Source organism: Solanum lycopersicum, chromosome 3 (genome assembly GCF_036512215.1).
Source record: "Solanum lycopersicum chromosome 3, SLM_r2.1".
Lineage (NCBI taxonomy): Eukaryota > Viridiplantae > Streptophyta > Magnoliopsida > Solanales > Solanaceae > Solanum > Solanum lycopersicum.
The window spans coordinates 58,395,057-58,415,570 of NC_090802.1; the positions used below are offsets into that span (position 1 = coordinate 58,395,057).

The 20,514-nt window shown below is 33.3% G+C and overlaps 2 protein-coding genes across 3 annotated transcripts; both read right to left on the bottom strand.

Moving 5' to 3' along the window:
* Positions 1-8,769: 8,769 nt before the first annotated feature.
* Positions 8,770-13,295, bottom strand: LOC101246236 (elongator complex protein 3). Its single transcript, XM_004236311.4, has 8 exons — positions 12,734-13,295; positions 12,247-12,316; positions 11,976-12,148; positions 11,252-11,426; positions 10,441-10,607; positions 10,027-10,246; positions 9,840-9,944; positions 8,770-9,353 (listed from the first exon to the last, which is right to left on the bottom strand). The coding sequence occupies exons 1-8, from the start codon at positions 13,207-13,209 to the stop codon at positions 9,042-9,044; spliced, it is 1,698 nt and encodes a 565-aa protein (XP_004236359.2). The 5' UTR covers positions 13,210-13,295; the 3' UTR covers positions 8,770-9,041.
* Positions 13,296-14,238: 943 nt separating this feature from the next.
* On the bottom strand, positions 14,239-19,399 carry LOC101245834 (HVA22-like protein k). Of its 2 annotated transcripts, XM_010320771.4 has the most exons (9): positions 19,185-19,306; positions 18,412-18,493; positions 18,132-18,190; positions 17,784-17,881; positions 16,303-16,354; positions 16,108-16,171; positions 15,195-15,290; positions 14,796-14,868; positions 14,239-14,575 (listed from the first exon to the last, which is right to left on the bottom strand). In XM_010320771.4, exons 3-9 carry the CDS (start codon positions 18,188-18,190, stop codon positions 14,475-14,477), a joined length of 543 nt encoding a protein of 180 aa, XP_010319073.1. In that variant the 5' UTR covers positions 18,412-18,493; positions 19,185-19,306; the 3' UTR covers positions 14,239-14,474. The 2 variants fall into 2 exon arrangements, with proteins under 2 accessions (XP_010319073.1, XP_004236358.1); XM_004236310.5 differs by lacking the exon at positions 18,412-18,493 and having other exon boundaries at positions 19,185-19,399.
* Positions 19,400-20,514: the final 1,115 nt, after the last annotated feature.

Consider the following 20,514-nt stretch of genomic DNA (forward strand, 5'->3'; position numbering starts at 1 on the left):
ATCACAAAATTCTCTCATAACTCTCCCTTCTCTCTTGCTCTCTTGCTACTCTAAATACATTAAGATTTCGATAAACATTCAAGTGCTCTTCTTCGCTACCTTGCTTTTTTGCTTTTGTTCGAGTAAAGGTTGGGTCAACTTGCTTTTCATTGCTACCATTTCTAATCTACTCAACCGTTATTTGACTGCTTTAACAGGTTTCAAACTTGAAGTTCAAGTTGAAGATTAATTGAAGAAAGATTTATTTGTTTATTTGAATGTATATATATATATTTTATTTTTTGCCTATTTTATTTATTCGAATGTTGTAACAATTGTAACTCTAAAGATCATATATATATAAAATTATTTGGGGGTCGTCTAGGGGAGGGGGATTTATATGCTTACTTGTTCATTAAATTTTTTTAGAAATCATGCCTATAGGTTTGTCTTTAATCACCTAGAATTATTGTTTGTAGGTATTATAATCCAATCAATTGTTTGATGCTTGTTAATAAGTCTAAAAAATAATAAACTAGATTCCATTAATTTTTAATGTTAAAATAAAATCATATAATTTAGTAGGTTGATTAGGTATTTTAACAATGTTATAACTTTTAGCATCATCTTGTCATGTAGAATAAGGATTAATTTGTTCATATCATTTAGATTCACAAAAAGCATGCATATGTGTTACTCCTTCTTTTAAACACCTAGAAATTCATGTCTATAGGCTTGAAAACAACTTTTAACATATCCGTAAAAATAAAATTTGTTTGTGCATATTTGTGCCCTTCCCCCAAAATCGGTTAATATTATTAGTAATCTTATTTGTCTTCCGCATTCATGATGCAATATTTTTTTTAACACTAAATTAGAATCATTTCATGCATTTGGCAAATTACTTGGCTTTTAAAAATATTTCATATCAAAACCTTGCAACACAATTTTTTTTAAAAAAAAATCATTATTCAATCTTCCTTTAAAATTTTGGATTGATTGTGATTTTGCTTATTTTTGAATTAAATTATAAAGCACTATCTCCTAACCTATCGTTAGTGGGAAAGTCAAAGGAACTATGAGGTCTAGTTCCAATTTTTAAACCCGACGCGTCCTCGGAAGTACCGCCTCCCATGAATTTCAAAAGAATTATGTGCATTTATATGTAAATGTTATGTGCCTACGTGTAAACTAAATCTTTTAAATCATTTTTCAAAAACATAAACTATTTTAGACCGACCTCAAATCAAAAATTGTTTCTATGGTGGAGGAGCGCGATCAACAATATCGTGGCATCATCCCTATAAAGAAACAAACATTTTTTTAAAAATAAAAATTTCATATTCAAAACTTGCTCAATTTTCAAAACCTTACTTTCTCACATTTTAATTGTTTAATATTTACAAAATTTTGTTTATAGCATAGTCTCACATGCTTAAATAAATAAAACTTGATTGTTTATTTATTGCTATCACCTAGCCTTGCATGCTTAAATTAATGAAAAATAGTATTAATTGTTTTGTATTTGTTATCACTTAGCAAGATTAAATAAACTATTAAATGAAGTGACTTTGTTTGCTAATTGTAACCCCCACATAGATTGTATGAGATACGGCCGGGACCCACACTTGTGGACCTCGAGGGATGCCTAACACCTTCCCCTCGAGGTAATTTGAACCCTTACCCTAATTCTCTAGTTGTTGACCTTAGTTAGACTTAGTTAGATTAGATAGGTGCCCTAACGCGCCTTAATTCGTTAGGTGGCGACTCCAAACTAGAAATCCCAAAAGAGTTGTTAAGTCGTGCACAAAATCCGTTTTCTGCGAAAATGGGGCGCGACATTTCCCAAAGCTTTGTTTTCTTCTCGTTTTTCCTCTTTCTCGTTCGATCCTCTCTCTCTCTCTTTGTTCTTTCTATTTTTCTTATTCAAACCCTCTTTCTTTTACCCTAATTAGCATATAATTAAGTATAAAAGATGGCAATAATAACCCACTAATTAACTCAAGGTTACCTCGTTTAACCCCCCAAGAAATTGAGTTATTAATACTAAACCACTAACTTTATAATTAAAGCAGGAATAGTCCAAAACGCCCCTTAAATTACTTAACAGAAATCCGACCCAGTCAGGGATTACGCAGCCTGTGACGGGCTGTCGTGCCTGCGACGGTCCGTCCTGCTGCTCCGTCACAGAGTTCAGAGACTCCATTCCATTAAAGGGTCTGTGACGGTCCGTCGTGCCCACGACGGTCCGTCCTGCCATTCCGTTACGAAGTTCAGAGAGTCGATTTCAGTACCTAATTTTCAGAATTCTAAGTATTTTGGAACGAGACACCCTCGACGGTCCGTCGTGCCTACGACAGTCCGTCGTGGGGTCCGTCGACCAAGACAGCTTTTCCATAATTAAAATCTGCTGCTCAAAACGACTAAACATGTCGTTACAAATATATTAAATAAAGATGATGTGTGTATATACATATTGTTAGAATAACTGAACAAGAATGATAAAAATACAAATTCAAAACAAAATTTGATTGTCTTAGAAGCATGTTAATATGTTTTTTGAAGATAGTTGGAGTCTCTCCCTCGAGCAAGCGAAAGGAATAAATAACAATTCTGTCTTCGGAATTTAACTAAACCACAAAACAAGTAGCATTCAAGTACAATGCTTTTCTATTCTTGAATTAATGATTTCACATTTTGATTAATATTTCACAAATATTTTCCAAAGGGAAGTAGTTTTTTGAGTGCTTATCTTATCAACCAAAAAAAAAAATTAATTATAGGATAAAAGTTTTGCAAGAAAATACTTTAATTAAATTGTTTTTATTATAGTTTCATGAATTAGAATAGAAAACTCATCTTCTAGAAAACTCATAATGTAGAATTAAAAAGCCTTTTTTAAAAAAAATCATATAACATAGTATTAGAATAAAAGTGTTACAACTCACATTCATGTATTTCAAATTTTTAACGAATGAATTTATTTTGAAATTAATTGAAACACTAACTCAATATATAATAACTAATAGCGAAAGCTTAAATCTAGTTAATAGTATTTTGTGGAGTATTATATTATGCATGCATTCAATTCCCAACATTTTAATATTTGCATTTTAAATAAAAATAAACACTATATTTATTTTATTTTGACTTGGGGAAAATCTCTGTCTTTGTCACTCAAAATATTAAAGGTTGTCGGACATTATTTGGATTAAATCAAAAAATTATATTATATTGAATTTTAATTTTAATTTTTGATAAATAAATAAAAATCGAGAAAAAAATGAATTATAATATGTATAAATAGAGAGAGTGTTTGTGTTTTATTGTCTTTCTGAATTATTTAGTTTATATTTAATGCTTGAACATCTATAATTGATATGTTTTTAAGTAATATATTTTACGTTTCACTTGTGATTTATATTAGAAGGTATATTTAAGAGATTTAATATTATTATTATTATTATTTTGTATGTATATATATACACATACACTCAAGTTGCAAATATAATTTTGTTATGTTTCTAATTAGGATTTGCATAATCAAATAATTAAACTGAGAGCAAACCAAAAAGAGAAAAACCAAACAAAATGAAATTTTGGTTCAAATTATTATGTATTTTGGATATGTTTGATTGAAATTAAAAAGAATGAAGTTAGAAAATGGAAAACATATATCTAAAAGTTGAAATCATTCTAAGTTCGGAAAATTTGTTTTTCAAACTCTAAATTTTATATTTTAATTTTGATGTTAAAATAATATGTCACTTCAATAAACAAAACAAACAATTCTTTAAAATAAGTTTCAAAATTTAAAACCATATTCTATTCCAAAAATGGCCTTAATCACTCAATAATTCAGTATCGTAGTGCTCTCTTTTGTTGCTAATCACTGAATATTTACGAATTCATCATAATAATTACATAAAAAAAAAATAATTCCCCACCTTTTTATTCATGTGTTTATTTAATAACATCAAATATATTTATTTGCAGTGTAATATCAACTTAATTCAAAGTTGATTGTGATGGTTTAACCTGCTTTTATATGGGTTTTTTTTTATCGTTCGATATTTATTTTGAGATTTAATTATTTTGAATTAGCATGACTAATGTTTTTACATGTCATTACTCTTACTTTTCAATCATTAATTACGTTTATTAAAATTTTAAACGACACTAAAAGTGTGTTTGATATAAATGAAAACATTATAGTTACTAGTTTAAATTTGAGAAAAATTATATTTTTTTGGGAATTGATTGGGCTGTGTTCCTATCTATTAATAGGATTTTGGTTTACACGACTGTTGCGGCAAATGCTTGTCAAAAAGCGTTTGTAACTTATCGTGTAGGGGATTTTGGTTTATTACTAGGAATTTTAGGTTTTTATTGGATAATAGGGAGTTTCAAATTTAGAGTTATTTGAAATATTTCGGAAAATGATTTTTAATTTTCTCATGTTTGGTTGGGTTAAATATTTTGGAAAATGTTTTCCAAATCAACTCATTTTCTTCAAATTTAAGGAAAATGATTTCCCTACAAAATTTAAGAAAAACATTTTCCAAGATTCTCTTCCAACCCCCCCCCCCCCCAAATGCTACTAGCCCACACAAACACACACACACTACCAGCCCCCCAACCCACCCTCTACCAGCCCTCCAACCCCCCCCCCCCCTCCAAAAAAAAAATAAAAATAAAAATTAAGTGCAAAATTTTATTTTTTCCACCCTACCGTTGAACCTCCCCCCCCCCCCCCTTTACCCCCATCCCCAAAAAATAATTTAAAATTGTTTAAAAATATTTTCAACTTCAGAAATTCATTTTTTCGCTCCTACCTTTGACCCTTCTCCACCAGCCCCCTCCACCCACTCCCCCAAAAAAATTAAGTTTGTTCTTAAAAAAATAGAGAAAATGGTCAAATAGCTCCCTAACCTATGGTTGAATTCTCAACGACACATTTAACTTCATGGGAGTCCTATAAACCCTCTAAACTGTTTAGAACTTAAATTATTACCTCCCTAATCGCTGATTTTGAAAGATAGTGTATTTCACTCTCTTTGAGAGAGTGAGCAACAAAATTAAATTATCAAAATTTGATTTTTAATTATTTTTTATGAATATATCAATTTTTATTTATTTATATTCTTTGTTTATTGTTATCTTCTTTCTTTCACCCATATTTTGTCATTCTTACTACGCCAAGCAATCTTCGCCGGAGCTTCGACCAACAAACAACAATAAAATAACTAGACCACCTACACCATTGGAGCAACAACTTCACCAAATCAAAACCCCATTATTTGTCTCTCTTCTTCGTCATAATTGACGAGTAGTAAGACACCGATCTGGCACACCTCTATTTGCTTCTGACGATGAAGGACCAGCAAAATTTCAATTAAACTATTTTTCTTAACTGGTACAATTGAAATTAGATTTACGATGATTTTAATGTCTTTTCAATCTGAAGTTTTATTCTCAAGAGAAAATGGTGGAGAGTTCTTTTAGTGGGTGAAAAAGATAACGACAAAGGTGGAGGAGATAATAAAGAGAGATGCGGAGGTGGGGGAAGACCCCATTGTATCCATCAATGAATTCTCCAAATCATGATTAGACAAAAATTTAGGGTTAAAAAAGGCATAGGTGAAGATTGGAAGAAGATGGAGGAGATTTTATTTTTTAAAAAATAAATAATAATTGGTGAAATACGTGTAAGTGTGTATGTTTCACACACTTGACATTTGACTGGTATAGTGTTTCAAGGGGGTATATATTCCGTTTTAAAAAAGTTTAGGGGGGTAATAGGACCCCCGTGAAGTTAAAGTGTGTAGTTGAAAATTCGACCATAGGTTTGGGGGCTATTTGACCATTTTATTTTAAACTTCAAAATTTCAATTTTTTATTCACCCCCCTCGTCCCCTCACCAACCCACCCACTACAAGCCCCCTACCAGCCTCCCACTCCCTCCCCCCCCCCCCCCCAAAAAAAAAAAAACAATATTGTTTTTTCTTAGAAAAAAAGTCAATTTCATATTTTAATTTTTTCACCCATATCCCTGAAATTCCCCCCCCCCCCCCCCCCCTCCAAAAAAAAAATAATAATTTAAGTTTGTTTTTAAAAAATATTTTAAACTTCTAAATTTTATTTTTTAACCCTACCCTCACCCCCCCCCCCCCCCAATCAACTTCAAATTTTTATTTTCCCCCCTACCCTCAAATACCCTCTTTCCCTCAGAAAAAAATTTTAAGTTTGTTTTTAAAAATATTTTCAATTCCAAAAATTATTTTCTACTCTAGTAAAAAATAAAAGATATTTCTCAAAAATATTTTTCATTCAAAAATCAAATACTAAAAAAAAATTTGCTACTCCCCAATCAAACATAAGAAAATAAGTCAAATATCTACTTGTTTTCCAGGAAAACATTTTCCTTCATACCAAACACACTAAGAATGTGAATGTAAAAAGATTTTAAATCGTATTTGATTTATATGTATGTAATAAATACAACTATTAATACTCGCTAAGAAAAGGCAATCAAGGATAATCTTAAGTATCTTTTAAAACAATAATATAATGAAATTAATATAGTTAAGCAACATAACTTATCATTCTACCTACTAGAGTTGTCAATATGGGCTAGGCCAGTCGGGCCGGCCGGGCCTAACCTGGGATTTAATAGGGCTGTGCTACGATTTTTGGAGTCCATTTAGGAAAAGAGCTTTTTAGCCCGACCTGAATAAGCCTGCTGATTTGTGGGGCTTGAGAAATATCGGTAGGGCTGCCCCGTAGACCAATAAAAATTAATTAAAAATATAATATAATATTAAAATTTAAAATTAAAGAGAGTACAAACTCAAAAAAATTAGATTAATATTTCTATTTAGATATTTATGTTTTTACTTGAAAGAAAAATTAATAAGTATTATAAAATAAATTTAATTATGAATTTGATTAAAAAGTAGTAACATTAACATCATGTAATATTGTTTTGTCGATATTTATGATAATATTTTAAAATTATAATTTATGATTTAACTTTAATAATTTTAAAAATAATATAATTTTTTTTAAAAAGTGGGCTGGCACGGCAAGCCTGTAGCCCACGTACTTGTGGGTTGGCCGGCCGTTTTTTAGCCCACATCAAAAATAGGCTAGCCCGACCTGACCCGTAAAATGTCGAAACTTGTATAGGTTAGCCTGAATGGGTGAGCTAGTCCATATTGACAGCTCTACAATCTATAGTAAAAGATTTAGATGAGATTAGGATAATTGCAAGGCATATGTATATTATTTTCATAGACCACAAAAGGAAAACATTCTTAGATATTAAATTAAAATCCTACATGATATCAACAAAATCTAATGAATAATGATGATAACTTGCAATTTATCATTTATCCCACAAAATGCATACTATATTTACTTTGAATACATCATCTTTTACCCTATATATTCGCAATATTCATCTGATATCAAGATAATTACCTAACTTTCTTTAATCAAATTTATTGTTAAGAATGACAACTAAGGAAAATAAATATACTCAACAAATTTCTTAAAAGTTACTAAAAAAATCATATATATAAATTTATTTATTTATATTGTGTCTTAGGTCCACCTCCGTGGCGCCACCACAAACAAGAATTTCCTTTTAAATTTATTTATTTCCAAAACTAGTCTTTCCATTTCATGAAAAGTTGTGACTTTTATGAAGAGTTGTGACTTTAATGAATAGTTGTAACTTTTATGAAAAGTTGTGGCTTTTATAAAGAGTTACGACTTTTTTGAAGATTTGCGACTTTTTTGAAAAGTTGTGACTTTTATAAAAAAAATTACAAATTTAATGAATAATTGTAACTTTTATGAAAGATTATGACCTTTCCTAAGGATTGCAACTTTTCTAAATAGTTGTAACCAATCCGATAAGGCACAATAAACATTTGTTCATGTTGTCCTTTGTTGTATATAAATAGAGTTTTTTTGTCTCATTTAAAACAATGAAAATTAAACCTCCTTTTTTTCTTCTTCTTCACAACTAAATATTTGTTCATGTTGAGTGACTCGTTGACATTATTGCTTATGTTACAGATCTTGGTATGTAATTTTACAATTATTCAACTTTCTATCTTATTAAGACATTCAATCGATTAGTGACACTTGAAAAAAAAATGAATGTAGTGGGATGGTAAGTATTGACTCAACCTTAATCAAAAGTTTGGTTTCAAATGGTTGATTAGAATCAATAAATTACTCCTCAAAGTAGGATGAATCCATAATAATGAATATTAAGTAAATAATTATATCCTTATAGATATTAGATTAAAGTCGCCAAAAAATAAAGTTTTAACCATATTGATCGAAACATAAACAACAAAATATGGCTTTTCGATATCAAAGCAGATTTTGAATAAGGGACTTGCCAAGACATCATTTAATCCAAATTATTTGAGTGAAATACGTTGTTTCCTTGAACTCCAAGGGATGTCCTTTTAAATATTAATTAACTTATCAAGTACACAACTAATTATATAAGATGCATAATATTTATATTTTATATGTAGAGATCGTATCGCAATTGATGAATAAAATGTTTGTTCCAATTTTTTAAAATACAAATATAGTATAGACAATGAAACAATTATATACATTTTCTAAAGACTTTGGTGACGACTAACTACAGTAAAATGAGAAATTAAAAACAAAATGCATAAAAATTTAGAATCAAATCTTTTTAATTTTAAGATAAAAAAAATTCATTTCATCTTTGAATAAAACATTCTTGACAATTTATAATAAGACTGTACCCACTCAAAAACACTTATATTATCAAATGTTCGTAAATACAGTATTGACGTAGTTCACCAATGCGCGAAGCGCAATCAATTTACCTATTATTAAAGATAATTGTTAACCTTTCAAAGTTGAAATGAGACACGTGGCTTTCTCTCTTTGGTACTTGTCTTTACCAACATCGAAATATGCATACCATTTAAAATACAATCTACTGTGTGATACAAAATTAGTCACAAGGCGTAAGACCTTGCAGCAAAATAACAAGTATACTTCTACACAAGGTTTTTTACCATGTAAGGACCTTCAAGCTCATAGCCTAGCTTTCTGTAGTAATGCCGGGTCCCTACACCCGATATAACAGCGATTTTGGTCGACCTATGCTCCCTCCGAGCAATCCGCTCAGCCTCCTCCATCAGCAGAGTACCATAACCCTGGTGCTGCAGCTTATCTGTGTCTCGACCATGAACAGGAACTGCAGTCCCATACACATGAAGCTCACGAACAATTGAACACCTTCCCGTAAGTTCTGGGCAAGTCACATTCCGTCCACACTTCCGCAGCCGTAGCAATCCAACAAGAATATCCTGCATCATTATCAAAAGAAAGGTCCCTTCCTATATTAATGTCGTACAATGACTGGCAAAGATGTGAGACAACAAGTTCTTCAGCAATTACATCAACTCTTCTTAGTGGAAGTAAAGAATACTTATACAATAGTTTACCAGCACTTGACTTGTTTACTATCTAGAATTTTATCAAATTTAAAAGTTTAAAAGAAAAATATCCTTGGCTTTTAAATTGCAGGACACGACCCCGAAAAAATTTCCTTAAAATGTAAAAAGAAAAAAGAAAAGAAAGGCTTGCTTGCATCACTGTATACAAGTTATGTGCTGATCCCACCGCAGAAGTAAAACAAATCTAGTACAAGTAAACTTTTTTCATTGTTCAAGAATCTAGAACCAGTTACCGCTCTTGGCAGAAAAATATATTGAGTTCAATTTATTAGCTTGGCACTAGAGCAAGGATGGAGTTGTAAATTGGCAAAGGGAAACATAGCTGAATTGACATACCTGGCGTGTATCTTCATATGAAAGGAAAGTCTCCCATCCTTCATTTGCAGTATAATCGCGGCGAACAAGCTCAACCTCTTCAGGCCTTATCTTGTTGTGAATGTCCTAATACGTTATTTCCATCAAAAGTTTGAGTTCTGTGACCACACTGTAAGAGATGAGAGGAAATAATACAAAATTATATTACCTGGATCCCAGCTTCGCGTGTTCGGACATCTCGGCATTTCAAGCCAAGATCATCCATTCGAGCTAAAGCCAGTTCTCGGAGATTCCCTTTCTCAACTCCAGAAGTCACTAGAGGCATAGGGATATCACGTTGGACCCGGTAAACTCGGGTCCAAGGTGGCACCATAGAAAGAATCCTTGCTACAATGTCTACAAGCTGCTCTGGCGGATAATTTCTATACCTGCACGTGTTAACACTTGTAATGACTAATGACCTCATTGAAATAATATTTTCAAGTTTGCATCCAACAATATGGCTACTGTTATTGCCAACTAGGTTGTTGGATAAAATCAATCTTATTGACTGACTAAATAAATGATTTCAGCGAAGGAAAAACAACACATGCGATAACAAAATCCAGAAAGTAGACTATACCTTCCAGTTTTCCACAGTTCATAGAGTCCCGTGCCACGAATAACAAGTGTAGGATAAATTTTAAGTCCATCAGTCCTAAATGAAGGACTTTCAAAGAATTCCTTGAAACTCTCCAAGTCTCTTTCAACGCCAACATTTGGAAGGTCCGGCATCATATGAGCAACCACCTACAAAAAATTAACAAAGGTATGCATGAAAATTTTACCAGTACAACGGTGTAGGCAGCCTTACCCCTGTGGCCTATTGGGAGATTTTTAATCATAGTGGGAGCTTTTGGAAATCATGTAGCAGTCATGATCATGATAACAGGAAGAGGGAAAGAAACAAAGGAGAAGATCTACCCTTGCGAAGGTAGAGAGGTCGTTTACAATAGATCCTCGGCTCAAGTAAAGCATATCAAAATCAAGTATGGAAAGGAAAAACAATAATGAAGACGCCATGCTAAAAATAAATGAGAAGAGAATAATAAAAACAGCAAATGATACATCGAAGCAAAAGAAACAACACCAGTGGAATTACACTTGGTTCTCAAACTGGGTATGTTGTGAAGTTCAAAAAGATAACACTAGGGAATTGAATGTGAAAATCACGTCAACAGCTTCAAGACAAAGCTTCATTTCAAATCCTTCCAAAAGATAACAGCACAACTAAGGATGTAAATTTGATTTTCCATTTTACTTTCTTCGTCAAGGCTCATATTCTGTGTTGCTTGGGGAGGGTGAAGGCTATTAGAGGTGGAAGGGTTTTGTAACCTGGAACCAAGAGTAGAGATTGAACCCAAACCACCAACAAAAAGAAATTAGAAAAGCACCTTGAAGCCAGCATCTTTTGCCAAACAAAAGCAATCAGCCACAGCTGCAACAGTGTGGCCTCTATTGGTGTCACGAGCAACATCCTCATACGTACTCTGTACTCCAATTTCTAGCCGCGTACAACCGTAAGAAAGCATTTGTCTCAGATGAGGTCCAAGGCAGTAGTCTGGCCTCCTATAGCCAAAATACAAACTTTTGAGTACACATAAAGATATAAATAAAATGCTATATGCTTAAATTATTCAGAGGTAGTAGTAGCTCAACCAAGCGTCTAGCCTCCAAAGAAATCAAGTAAGGCACCTTGTCTGCTTCTTGTTTTAGTTTAAACTATTTTCAATCTCGTTATCAGTGTTCTTATAATCTAATATGATAGAAGAAGAATCACAATAATAAAATCAAAGGTCGTAGAATAATAATATAACTAAAAAACCAAAGATAGCTTATAATCATGAGGATGAGGAAAATGAGAACGCAAAAAATGTTTTCTTCCTTACTGGGATATGCACTATCATGCATTAAACACTATGTCTGAACTCAGTTCCCACATGAAAAAAGCAAGACAAAAAAAGGAGAATAAAATTGATAAAAAGAGCATATCTCAGTTGCAGAGGACCAAAATATAAGCTAAAAGGTTTCTCAAGGTACTTCCCCTGTGGTCCTTTTTTTTCTTTTTTAAAACACTGTGATTTTTAAACCGCTATCATGCAGCCAATAGTTACTCACGTTTCAATTGTCATCCCAATGCACTTTGTCGCCCCATGTTCAGAGTATGCGACAGCCTCTTCAACATTGGCAGAAGTATGTCCGGATAAAGCATCATGGAGATTCCGTGTGAAGTAATCACGGTATTCAGCAGGCAATGACATGAATGTACCTCCCATCAAGATAAATTCAACCTGCAATTAGTCATTCGTAACTATGAGGAAAGCAGCCAATATCAGAACAATTTTCCAAAATCAGAAAAGAATTAGTAGTACTTCCAAAGGAGAAAAACCTTGTCAACACTGTGACCCAATCTCTTAAGTTGATCAATCCGGCTTCGAGCTTGTACATAAGGATTGTATCTGGAAAAATGAACCACATAAGTACCAGCCCTGATCTTGTCTTTCCAAAGATTACTTTTTTGAGTAAGTGATATAACAACTTTCTAGTTAGCCACATATAAGGAATGCCACATTTTTTTCCAACAAGAAAAAATTAATAAGTATATAGAAGGTTTAACAAATCTCGGATGCAAAAAGGCATTAACCAGCATTAAATCCTAATCTTTCTCCAGATATATGATACTTTCCGGTGATAACAGCAAAACTTCTCCGGTGTAAAAAATGAAACATATAGATGAGCTTCTCACTTATCAGTAAAGTATACAGATGAAATTCTGAAATCCTAAGGCATAATTCAGGATAACTACTTCCATTTGATTGCAAATTGACGGAAAGATAATATCAAACTGCAAATACACCTGTGTATGTGATCCTCACCTAGCTCGAATAGCTCGCATACTAGTAGGTTCATATCCCGTGTATGACTGTGTACTGTACTCAAAATCAGAATCGGGGCCGCCAGGGCAATAGACACAAATGTTTCCGGTGGTAGCTATATGAGGACAACGATGAGGCTTGGACATTACAGCTACGACAGCTATTCCAGAGGCTGTACGGACAGGCTTGGCTCGGAGTTTGGGAAGCAGTGTTTCACGTTCAGAGTCAGGCAAAGCAGCGATCATCTCTACCAACTTAGGAGCCCGAGAGAGCCCGTATTTTCGGCACGCTGCTGACTTTAGCGCATTTAGGTCAACATCCTTGCCTTTCCGTGAGAGTTCCACCATGTTGTTGACGATCTCCGTTATAGCACGAACTCTAGCTTCTTCATCTGTCAGGCCGAGGGAAACAACTCCGCCCCTTCCCGGCCGCGGGAGCTTTCGGGTCTCCGCTACCGCTACCGCCGCCGCCGCCATGAGTGAGTGATAGTAGATTGAGAAGAATGACCTGAAACCGCCGAAGTCGGTTGCTTTTAGTATATTTTGCTGCTTGCCGATGGACCCTGCAATGAGAAAAGTGGAGGGGTTTAATGTAATTATTTACAAACTGGTCCTCTAATTATAGAAAAGATACAATTAAGTCCCCAGATAAGTCAGAGTTTTAATATATACCACTGATTAATTGTATTGTTGTCGATCCAACTTGTACTTGGTCCTTGTTTCGTCAAAGTTGAATGCTCATTAGTCTTTACTCAATTCTTACTAGCAAATTCAATGTAAAATCATCATATTTTATGTATATCATTGATATATAATAATACTAAAATTGTGTTACCAACCATCAATATGATATCTTGTTGTTTGACGTGATCTGAATAAATAAAATTTTTGATGGGACTAATGGTAGCAATGAGAATCGTGAGATTTCAAATTAAATATTCCGATCGAAATTTTTTACTTAGAATTACTCAATCCTCACGTAGATTGGTGGGAGGTGGTACATATGTAAATAGAATTAGTCGAGTTTTCACATCATTATGCTTTATCATACGTAGATAGCTCCAACACTACCTTTTTTTTTATATTTTTCTTCCGGTGTCCGAACTCCGAAGCCCGCATTTGACCTCTTACTAAATTCGAATTGCGAATTGACATATAGATTGGTAGGAGGTGGTACATATGTAAATAGAATTAGTCAAATTTTCACGTCATTGTGCTTTATCATACTTAGATAGCTCCAACACCACCTTTTTTTTTATTTCTCATCCGGTGTCCGAACTCAGAAGCCCGCATTTGACCTCTGACTAAATTCGTATTGCGAATTGAAAGGTCCATCTCGAGGCGGCACTCCCAACGAGAACTAAAACTTGCAACGATTAAATTCAATCTCCACGGTTATGCTTCAAATATTGTGTCTGAATAAGTAGGATAGTCAGTACAACTTCACTCCCAGTAAATAAGTACTATTTCACAATGCAAACAAAGGAATAACTACACAAAGTCTGCTAAAATGGTTAAAAACAATGTGAAATCTTATAACACCCTAAGAGATTGAAAGAAATCAGCAGTTTCTGTTGATATATTTACAGGAAAACGGAGAAGGAAACTCTCAAACCACAACAAAATTGACTCCTTAGAAAATTATGTATACACTGATCACTCCTATCTTGAACGAAAGCTAAACTAAGTTGATATGAAGTACAATAGAGAGACGTACTTATTAGCTGATTTTGAAGAGCGTATCACGATTCATCTTCAGATTCTGAAGTCTCTACTTGCTCTGCTGGCCCTTCAATTGTACCAACAACTCGTCCTTGCGCAGGTTGTTGAAGAATATTTCCAACTAAATATATAGGAAATTCAATTGGTTAAATCTATCCCCTTTGATGTACATGATACAGATCCAAACTAAAATATGTAACTTCTTTTCTTCTTTAATGATAAATGGATAAATACTGATGTTGTTCACCATGAAATAGCTCGTGAAAGATAACACAAGATGAAGGAAGATTTTTCCTGTTAAAATATATTACGATGGAGATCATATATATAAAAGGATTTACCTGATAGTAAGGTTTTGCCAAGAAGCACCTTTGCAAACTGAATTTCTGCTTGGTGAGTACTAATAAATTTACCCTGTAAATTTTATTTCTTTAAGAAATCTGATTAACGATTCAAAAATCCATAAGAAGTTGCACATATTTATGTTAGAGACAAACTATTAAACAAGAATCCTTAAGCAGTCCTATGAGATTAGATGCATGATAACAGTTTCTTGACTTCTTCCAGCATTGCACTGAAATTTCTGAAAATCTTCGGAAGAAGGCTAAAACAGCAAGCAACAAAAATGCATCCTAATAAAGTGAACTAGATGACACTTAACATATTTTTCAATTAAATGGCAAGTTGCATCTACACATTAGATATGCAAATATACAACATAGTGAACAGATAACTCTTACCAATTCTCCATGAAATAACTCCAAAATATGATCCAGTCTTGCTTGGTGTTTCATGAGGAAAGGGCGCAGATGGTTCGTGTACAATTGCTTTGCACCCTGTGTGACACCAAAAGAAGTGCATAACTTTCAAAAAGTCCATTTTTGGTGAAAAAACTAAGTATAAACTTCAAGCTAAAGCTACATCCTCAACTCCAATTAAGCAGTTCATCTAAATTCAACTCAAAAGCAGTTAGATCTTTTTTTCTATCCAGGAGGTTTGGCTGGATACGCTCGCAAGTATGTTGAGATTAAGTCATCTTAATGCTAATTTTAATTGATTAAAAAAAGTTACAAAGGGACCAGTGATGATTATCCTAATTATTAAATATAGTTTACTATCCTCACCATTCTCTATTTTCCACTGTCTGCCAGATTCACTAGCTTCCCCTCACCCACCCATCCTCTCTAAGACTCCCACCTTCCTCGTCTCTGGCTTGAAACCTACGTTCCACGTTCTTTTTCTCTTATTCGAAACCTAAGCTTCGCCTACTTACCTTCTGTCTCTCTCTCTCTCTCTCTCTCCTTTCCATCTCTGTATATCTCTTCATGACTTCATCTATCTTCTCCTCCCAAACATGTTATTCTTCAATCTTTCCTCGGTTTTCTCTTCAATAGCAGAACCAACAATGCTTTCATATGGAAAGAATATCCAGTTATAATTTGTTAGCTCATATAGTCACAGTCTTCTTAACGGTAAAGGTATTGATTTTTCCCAAGCACTTATCTTTTGGAGTGGGGAAGGGGATATATTCGGGATACACAAACCATGAAAGTGAATTGTGTTTTACACCAATCCTCCCCCAAAGCAGGATACGCGAAATGGAACGGAAAGAGAGAGATAAAGTTCAAGAAACAAAATATCCGTTGAACTCACCTCAGCAGATGGAAGTTGAAGCCAAACAAGAAATGCGAGCTTCACATGATAGTATAGTGGGAACCTATGAATAAGACAGTTCTTCCATGTTATAAGAGCAAGGCTAGTAAAAATTGGTATTCCCAAACTTATAACCCCATGTAACCACATCAGAGAGGCTATAAGCAAATTAGAAAACAAAAACGGAAGCAGTACCAGTAGAGAAATTTATCCGTGAATGCTTCAACAATACTGAAAGATCCATATGCTGCAAGCAGGGAGGGAGTGAGAGAGAGTAACTTATGATTCATTTCAAAGAGATATATGGGCAAGATAATTGCAATCACATAAATCTAAAACTAGTTACCGTGTCACATTCAACCCACAGTGATTAGGCCTTTAATAGGTAAAAATAAGTCACCAGAAAAGCAAAAGTATTCAGGGGAGTGGAAGTTTCCTCGTTATTTATTTTTTTGTTTGGTGGGGCGTGGTTGGAATCAGTGACACCTTCCGAAAAATCATCATAGAATTAATAACCAGAAGTGGAAGAAAAAGACAAACACCAATCTGTACCAATTGCTCACTTTCTGCTGGGGTCATATATCAAATCAAGTGATGTCTATATTGCCAAGGGCGAATTTATAGGCAAAATATGGGGCACATGGACCCGTGGTTTTTTTGTAAACCTAGATATGTAATGTATATATTTTCTAAAATTGGTATAATATTATGTTCTGGCAGTGGCACCCATGCTAAAGAAGACTAATGGTGTACTTGGTTGAATGTTGAGTTATTTACCTTGAGATCTAGGAATCAACTCCCACTTCATATATTTTTTCTAAACTGGGGATCAATTACCACTTCATACATTTTTAATTTTTTTTAGTGATGCACTCATGTTCTAAAAATCTTATTTGCCACTGTATGTTGCTTGGACCCTTCAAAATCTTTGTCGCACCCGTGTTGATCCGACACAATTTGGGTGTGGGATCCACGCTAGATCTGATCAACTTAGCTTGGGTGCTTTGACTAAATCTATGACCAAGAAGTATAGATCGGAGGGTATTTGGTTTGATTTTTGGGTTTATCTCATATTATATGCACCACTTTGCTACTTAAAGAGATATCTTGTGAATAAAAGTACGTGTTTATAAAGAATTAAATTTACTAGTTTTAGTCAATGTCACTAATTAATCGAAATATGAATATCTATATATATATATATATATATATATATATATATATATATATATATATGTATGTATGTATGTATGTATGTATATACATAAATCAGAATCCTACAATTTATGTGATGAGGAATCTGACCTCTAGATCTGCACCCATATCGGATACCCACACCCGAGTCCGAGATGTAGCAAGTAATTGAGAGATTACAAGTATAGCAGGGTCATTCTTACAAAAAATGAGATGATTTTAAGGAGGATCTAAATTAAATTTTTGTTGTATTTTCTTGTTCAGTAGACTCGACAACATCCTTTTATTGCTTCTCAAATGATCTCTTAGATTTTTTCCCAACAATAGTTTCACATGGTATTAGGGAAAACAAAAGGACATATAATATAACTTAACAGAAATATTTTGTGGCGAGGACAATAATCAGTACCTTGTGGAGAAAAATGCAATTTCAAGATTTGCAAAGCAAAAGAAATTTGTAAAGTTTCGGAAAGCATCATCACCTGCCCAGTACAGAAGCCATTTATGTTGCTCATTTCGATTCCCCGTCTCAATTGCTTTAAAAGTAGAATAAACAGGCAAAACAATCCCTACAGAGCAGCTGCAAATACCTTTTAAAGTTCAATTAGAATCTTCAATTTTCCAAATAATAGAAGCGACTAAACAATTAGAGTTCAGAATGTCTATTAGAAACAAAACTTCTTCAGGCTCGTGAAACGGCACTGGAACTTTTGCATCTGGCTCATCCCAAGCAACAGTTGTAGGATGCCTTCTTAAACATAAAAGTGACAACGGCAAAAATCAACTGGGATCATGAAAAAGAAAATATCCAGACTCGAATAAGAGCTCACCATGCAGTGCGGACAATAACATTAGTATTAAGCGGGCTAAGAAGCAATTTTAACCCCATCTGCATCAAAAGAAAGTGATGTGAGACCAGAAAAGAAGAAAGAACCTATACCTTCTAAATGCAGACATAAATGAAAGTTATAAGCACAAGGATGACCAGTAATAAAAAAGAAGTTGTAGTGAAGCTTGAAAAGTAAAATTGTAAGATGAACATCAAGGGTTGCAGAACAAGAGAGGTTGGCGACCAGTTCAAACGCTCTGAGACTGGGAAGTGGTACTTACAAATTTTACCAACTTGTCAAGTAACCATAATTGACAAGAAGATCTAAAAGATCACCGTCTTTTTCGACATTTCCTCAGAACTCTACATCATCATGACAGAAATGATGATATTCTCTACATGCTTCTAACAATCTGATGAATTCACTCATTATTTTATACTAAAGTATTGACACCTAAAGGGTCATTTAACATGACGACCAATTTGTTGAGATAATTTTATCTAGTCTAATCCCACCTTTGACAGACCAATCTGGAAAACCCTTACTGTTTCGTCCAATGAAGGTGGTGATCCTCTGAAAAAGGTCAAATGTAAAAAATGATACTCTAATATAAAAAATTCTTCTGTTGTGTTTTTTTCTCTTTTTATTGAATTTTACATTTAAGTTTGAAATCGAAAGTGCAAATCGTCTGAATTTTACACTGCCTAGTTGCTTCTAGAATCTGGTGTATGCTTCCAAGTCCCTCTAGGATACAACAGGTGATGCTTAAAGGAATAAACATATCATCATCTTACTGGAAACAAAGTGTTGTTCGTGACTGGGTGAAAACACAGGCGACAATTATCTTTCTATAATCTGCTAAATTGAAACAACAACATAGCCCTAAAGCCTTAATTGCTAATGATCCTAGAAGAAAGCTTAGTAAAATTAGAAAAACCCAACTCTACATATGAAATTAAGCATGGGCCATAACTGGCAGCAAACGGATTGTCAATAAACCCAATCGCTGTCGGATCAGTGTAAACATTGGGGAGAGAATGAGAGAGAGGATACCTCGCTGGAGAGATTAGAGGCAAACATAGCCATTCCTGCCATTCCCGGGGAGAGGAGCTTTTTCCAGTTCCGGCGATCGTCGGAAAGTTGAGTTTAATACGGCAACCTATTGACTTTTTTTGTGATTTACATATCCACCTCTTCAATTTGTAAAAATTCACTCCGGTCCCTTTTCTTAGTAATTTGTCGATCTAACCACCGATTACTTGGAAGATAATCACTTTTTGGGCCACTAATCCATTTTTAGCCATGATCATAAGATCATTAATGTTTTAGCTTTTTTAAAAAAGAAAATTGAATTGTAATTTTAGTTTAATTAGAGCGTATACACAATCATAAGATTTACTTATTATTACTTTATTAATAAGGTGTTATTTTAAGCTTCGAGTCATGTCTCCATGCTTAAAGTAATTGATGAAATAAGATAATTTAAAAAAAAATACGTACTTACTATGAAACGCGATTTAAATTTTTATTTTTTCTAAAGTTAAGAAAGCTATGTTTGTGCTTTGAATTCCATAACTATTATAAAAATTGTTTTCATATTAATCATTTTATTTTAACAGTCGAGAATTTTTTTGAAAATTTAATGAAATATAGTCACAGAAGTAAGTATGTGAAGGGTCGCTAGCTTTTTTTTATAATAAAACACAATATAATATCATAAGATTCGTAACAATACACGTATTTACAAATAATTGTGCAAATAATTACGAATTTGTTATACTTGAACATAACATAAATGGTAATTACGTAAAAGGGTAAAATAACCATAGAAAAAGAATTGTTAATATTGCCATAACAAAGCTTAAAATATTTTATAGTCGCGTAAAGAAAGCTAAAGAGGGTTACTAAATGACACAATTGGACTAAAAAAGTAGAGCATATATGTCATTCACTTTAGCGTAAAACTAAATAGGGATACATGCCACAATCTCTTTTGTTAATTCGATATTTAATAAATATGGGGTCAGTGGATAAAATTATGACATGTGTATGTTCGTTAGTAAATTATATATATGCTTTAATTTTTGGATTAAAGGACACTAATATCTCAAAAATATAACAAAAAATATCTAAATATCATTTATGATAGTTCGAGATATATTTATCCTCTAACCTTTTATAACTTATTTTTCACGTATATCAAGCACTATACTGTGTACATACCTTTCGATGCATGCAATTTTTGTTTTATACTCCCTCCTTGTCTAAGTTGTTTATTATTGAAATTGCGCACTTCTTAAACTCTAACCAAAAGAGTTTATTATATCACATTATTAAATATAATATTTTAAAAAATATAATAGATAAATATCACTAATCAATG

Excerpts from the sequence above, each read along its gene's own strand:
- LOC101246236 (XM_004236311.4), bottom strand. The coding sequence starts at position 13,209 with ATGGCGGCGGCGGCGGTAGCGGTAGCGGAGACCCGAAAGCTCCCGCGG. Across the intron at positions 12,149-12,246 it reads TGGGTCACAGTGTTGACAAG|GTTGAATTTATCTTGATGGG; the intron begins GTTTTTCTCCTT and ends GACTAATTGCAG. Across the intron at positions 11,427-11,975 it reads ATTGGGATGACAATTGAAAC|GAGGCCAGACTACTGCCTTG; the intron begins GTGAGTAACTAT and ends TTTTGGCTATAG.
- LOC101245834 (XM_004236310.5), bottom strand. The coding sequence starts at position 19,226 with ATGGCAGGAATGGCTATGTTTGCCTCTAATCTCTCCAGCGAG. Across the intron at positions 18,191-19,184 it reads CCTCTAATCTCTCCAGCGAG|ATGGGGTTAAAATTGCTTCT; the intron begins GTATCCTCTCTC and ends CTTTTGATGCAG. Across the intron at positions 15,291-16,107 it reads TTCAACTTCCATCTGCTGAG|GGTGCAAAGCAATTGTACAC; the intron begins GTGAGTTCAACG and ends GGTGTCACACAG.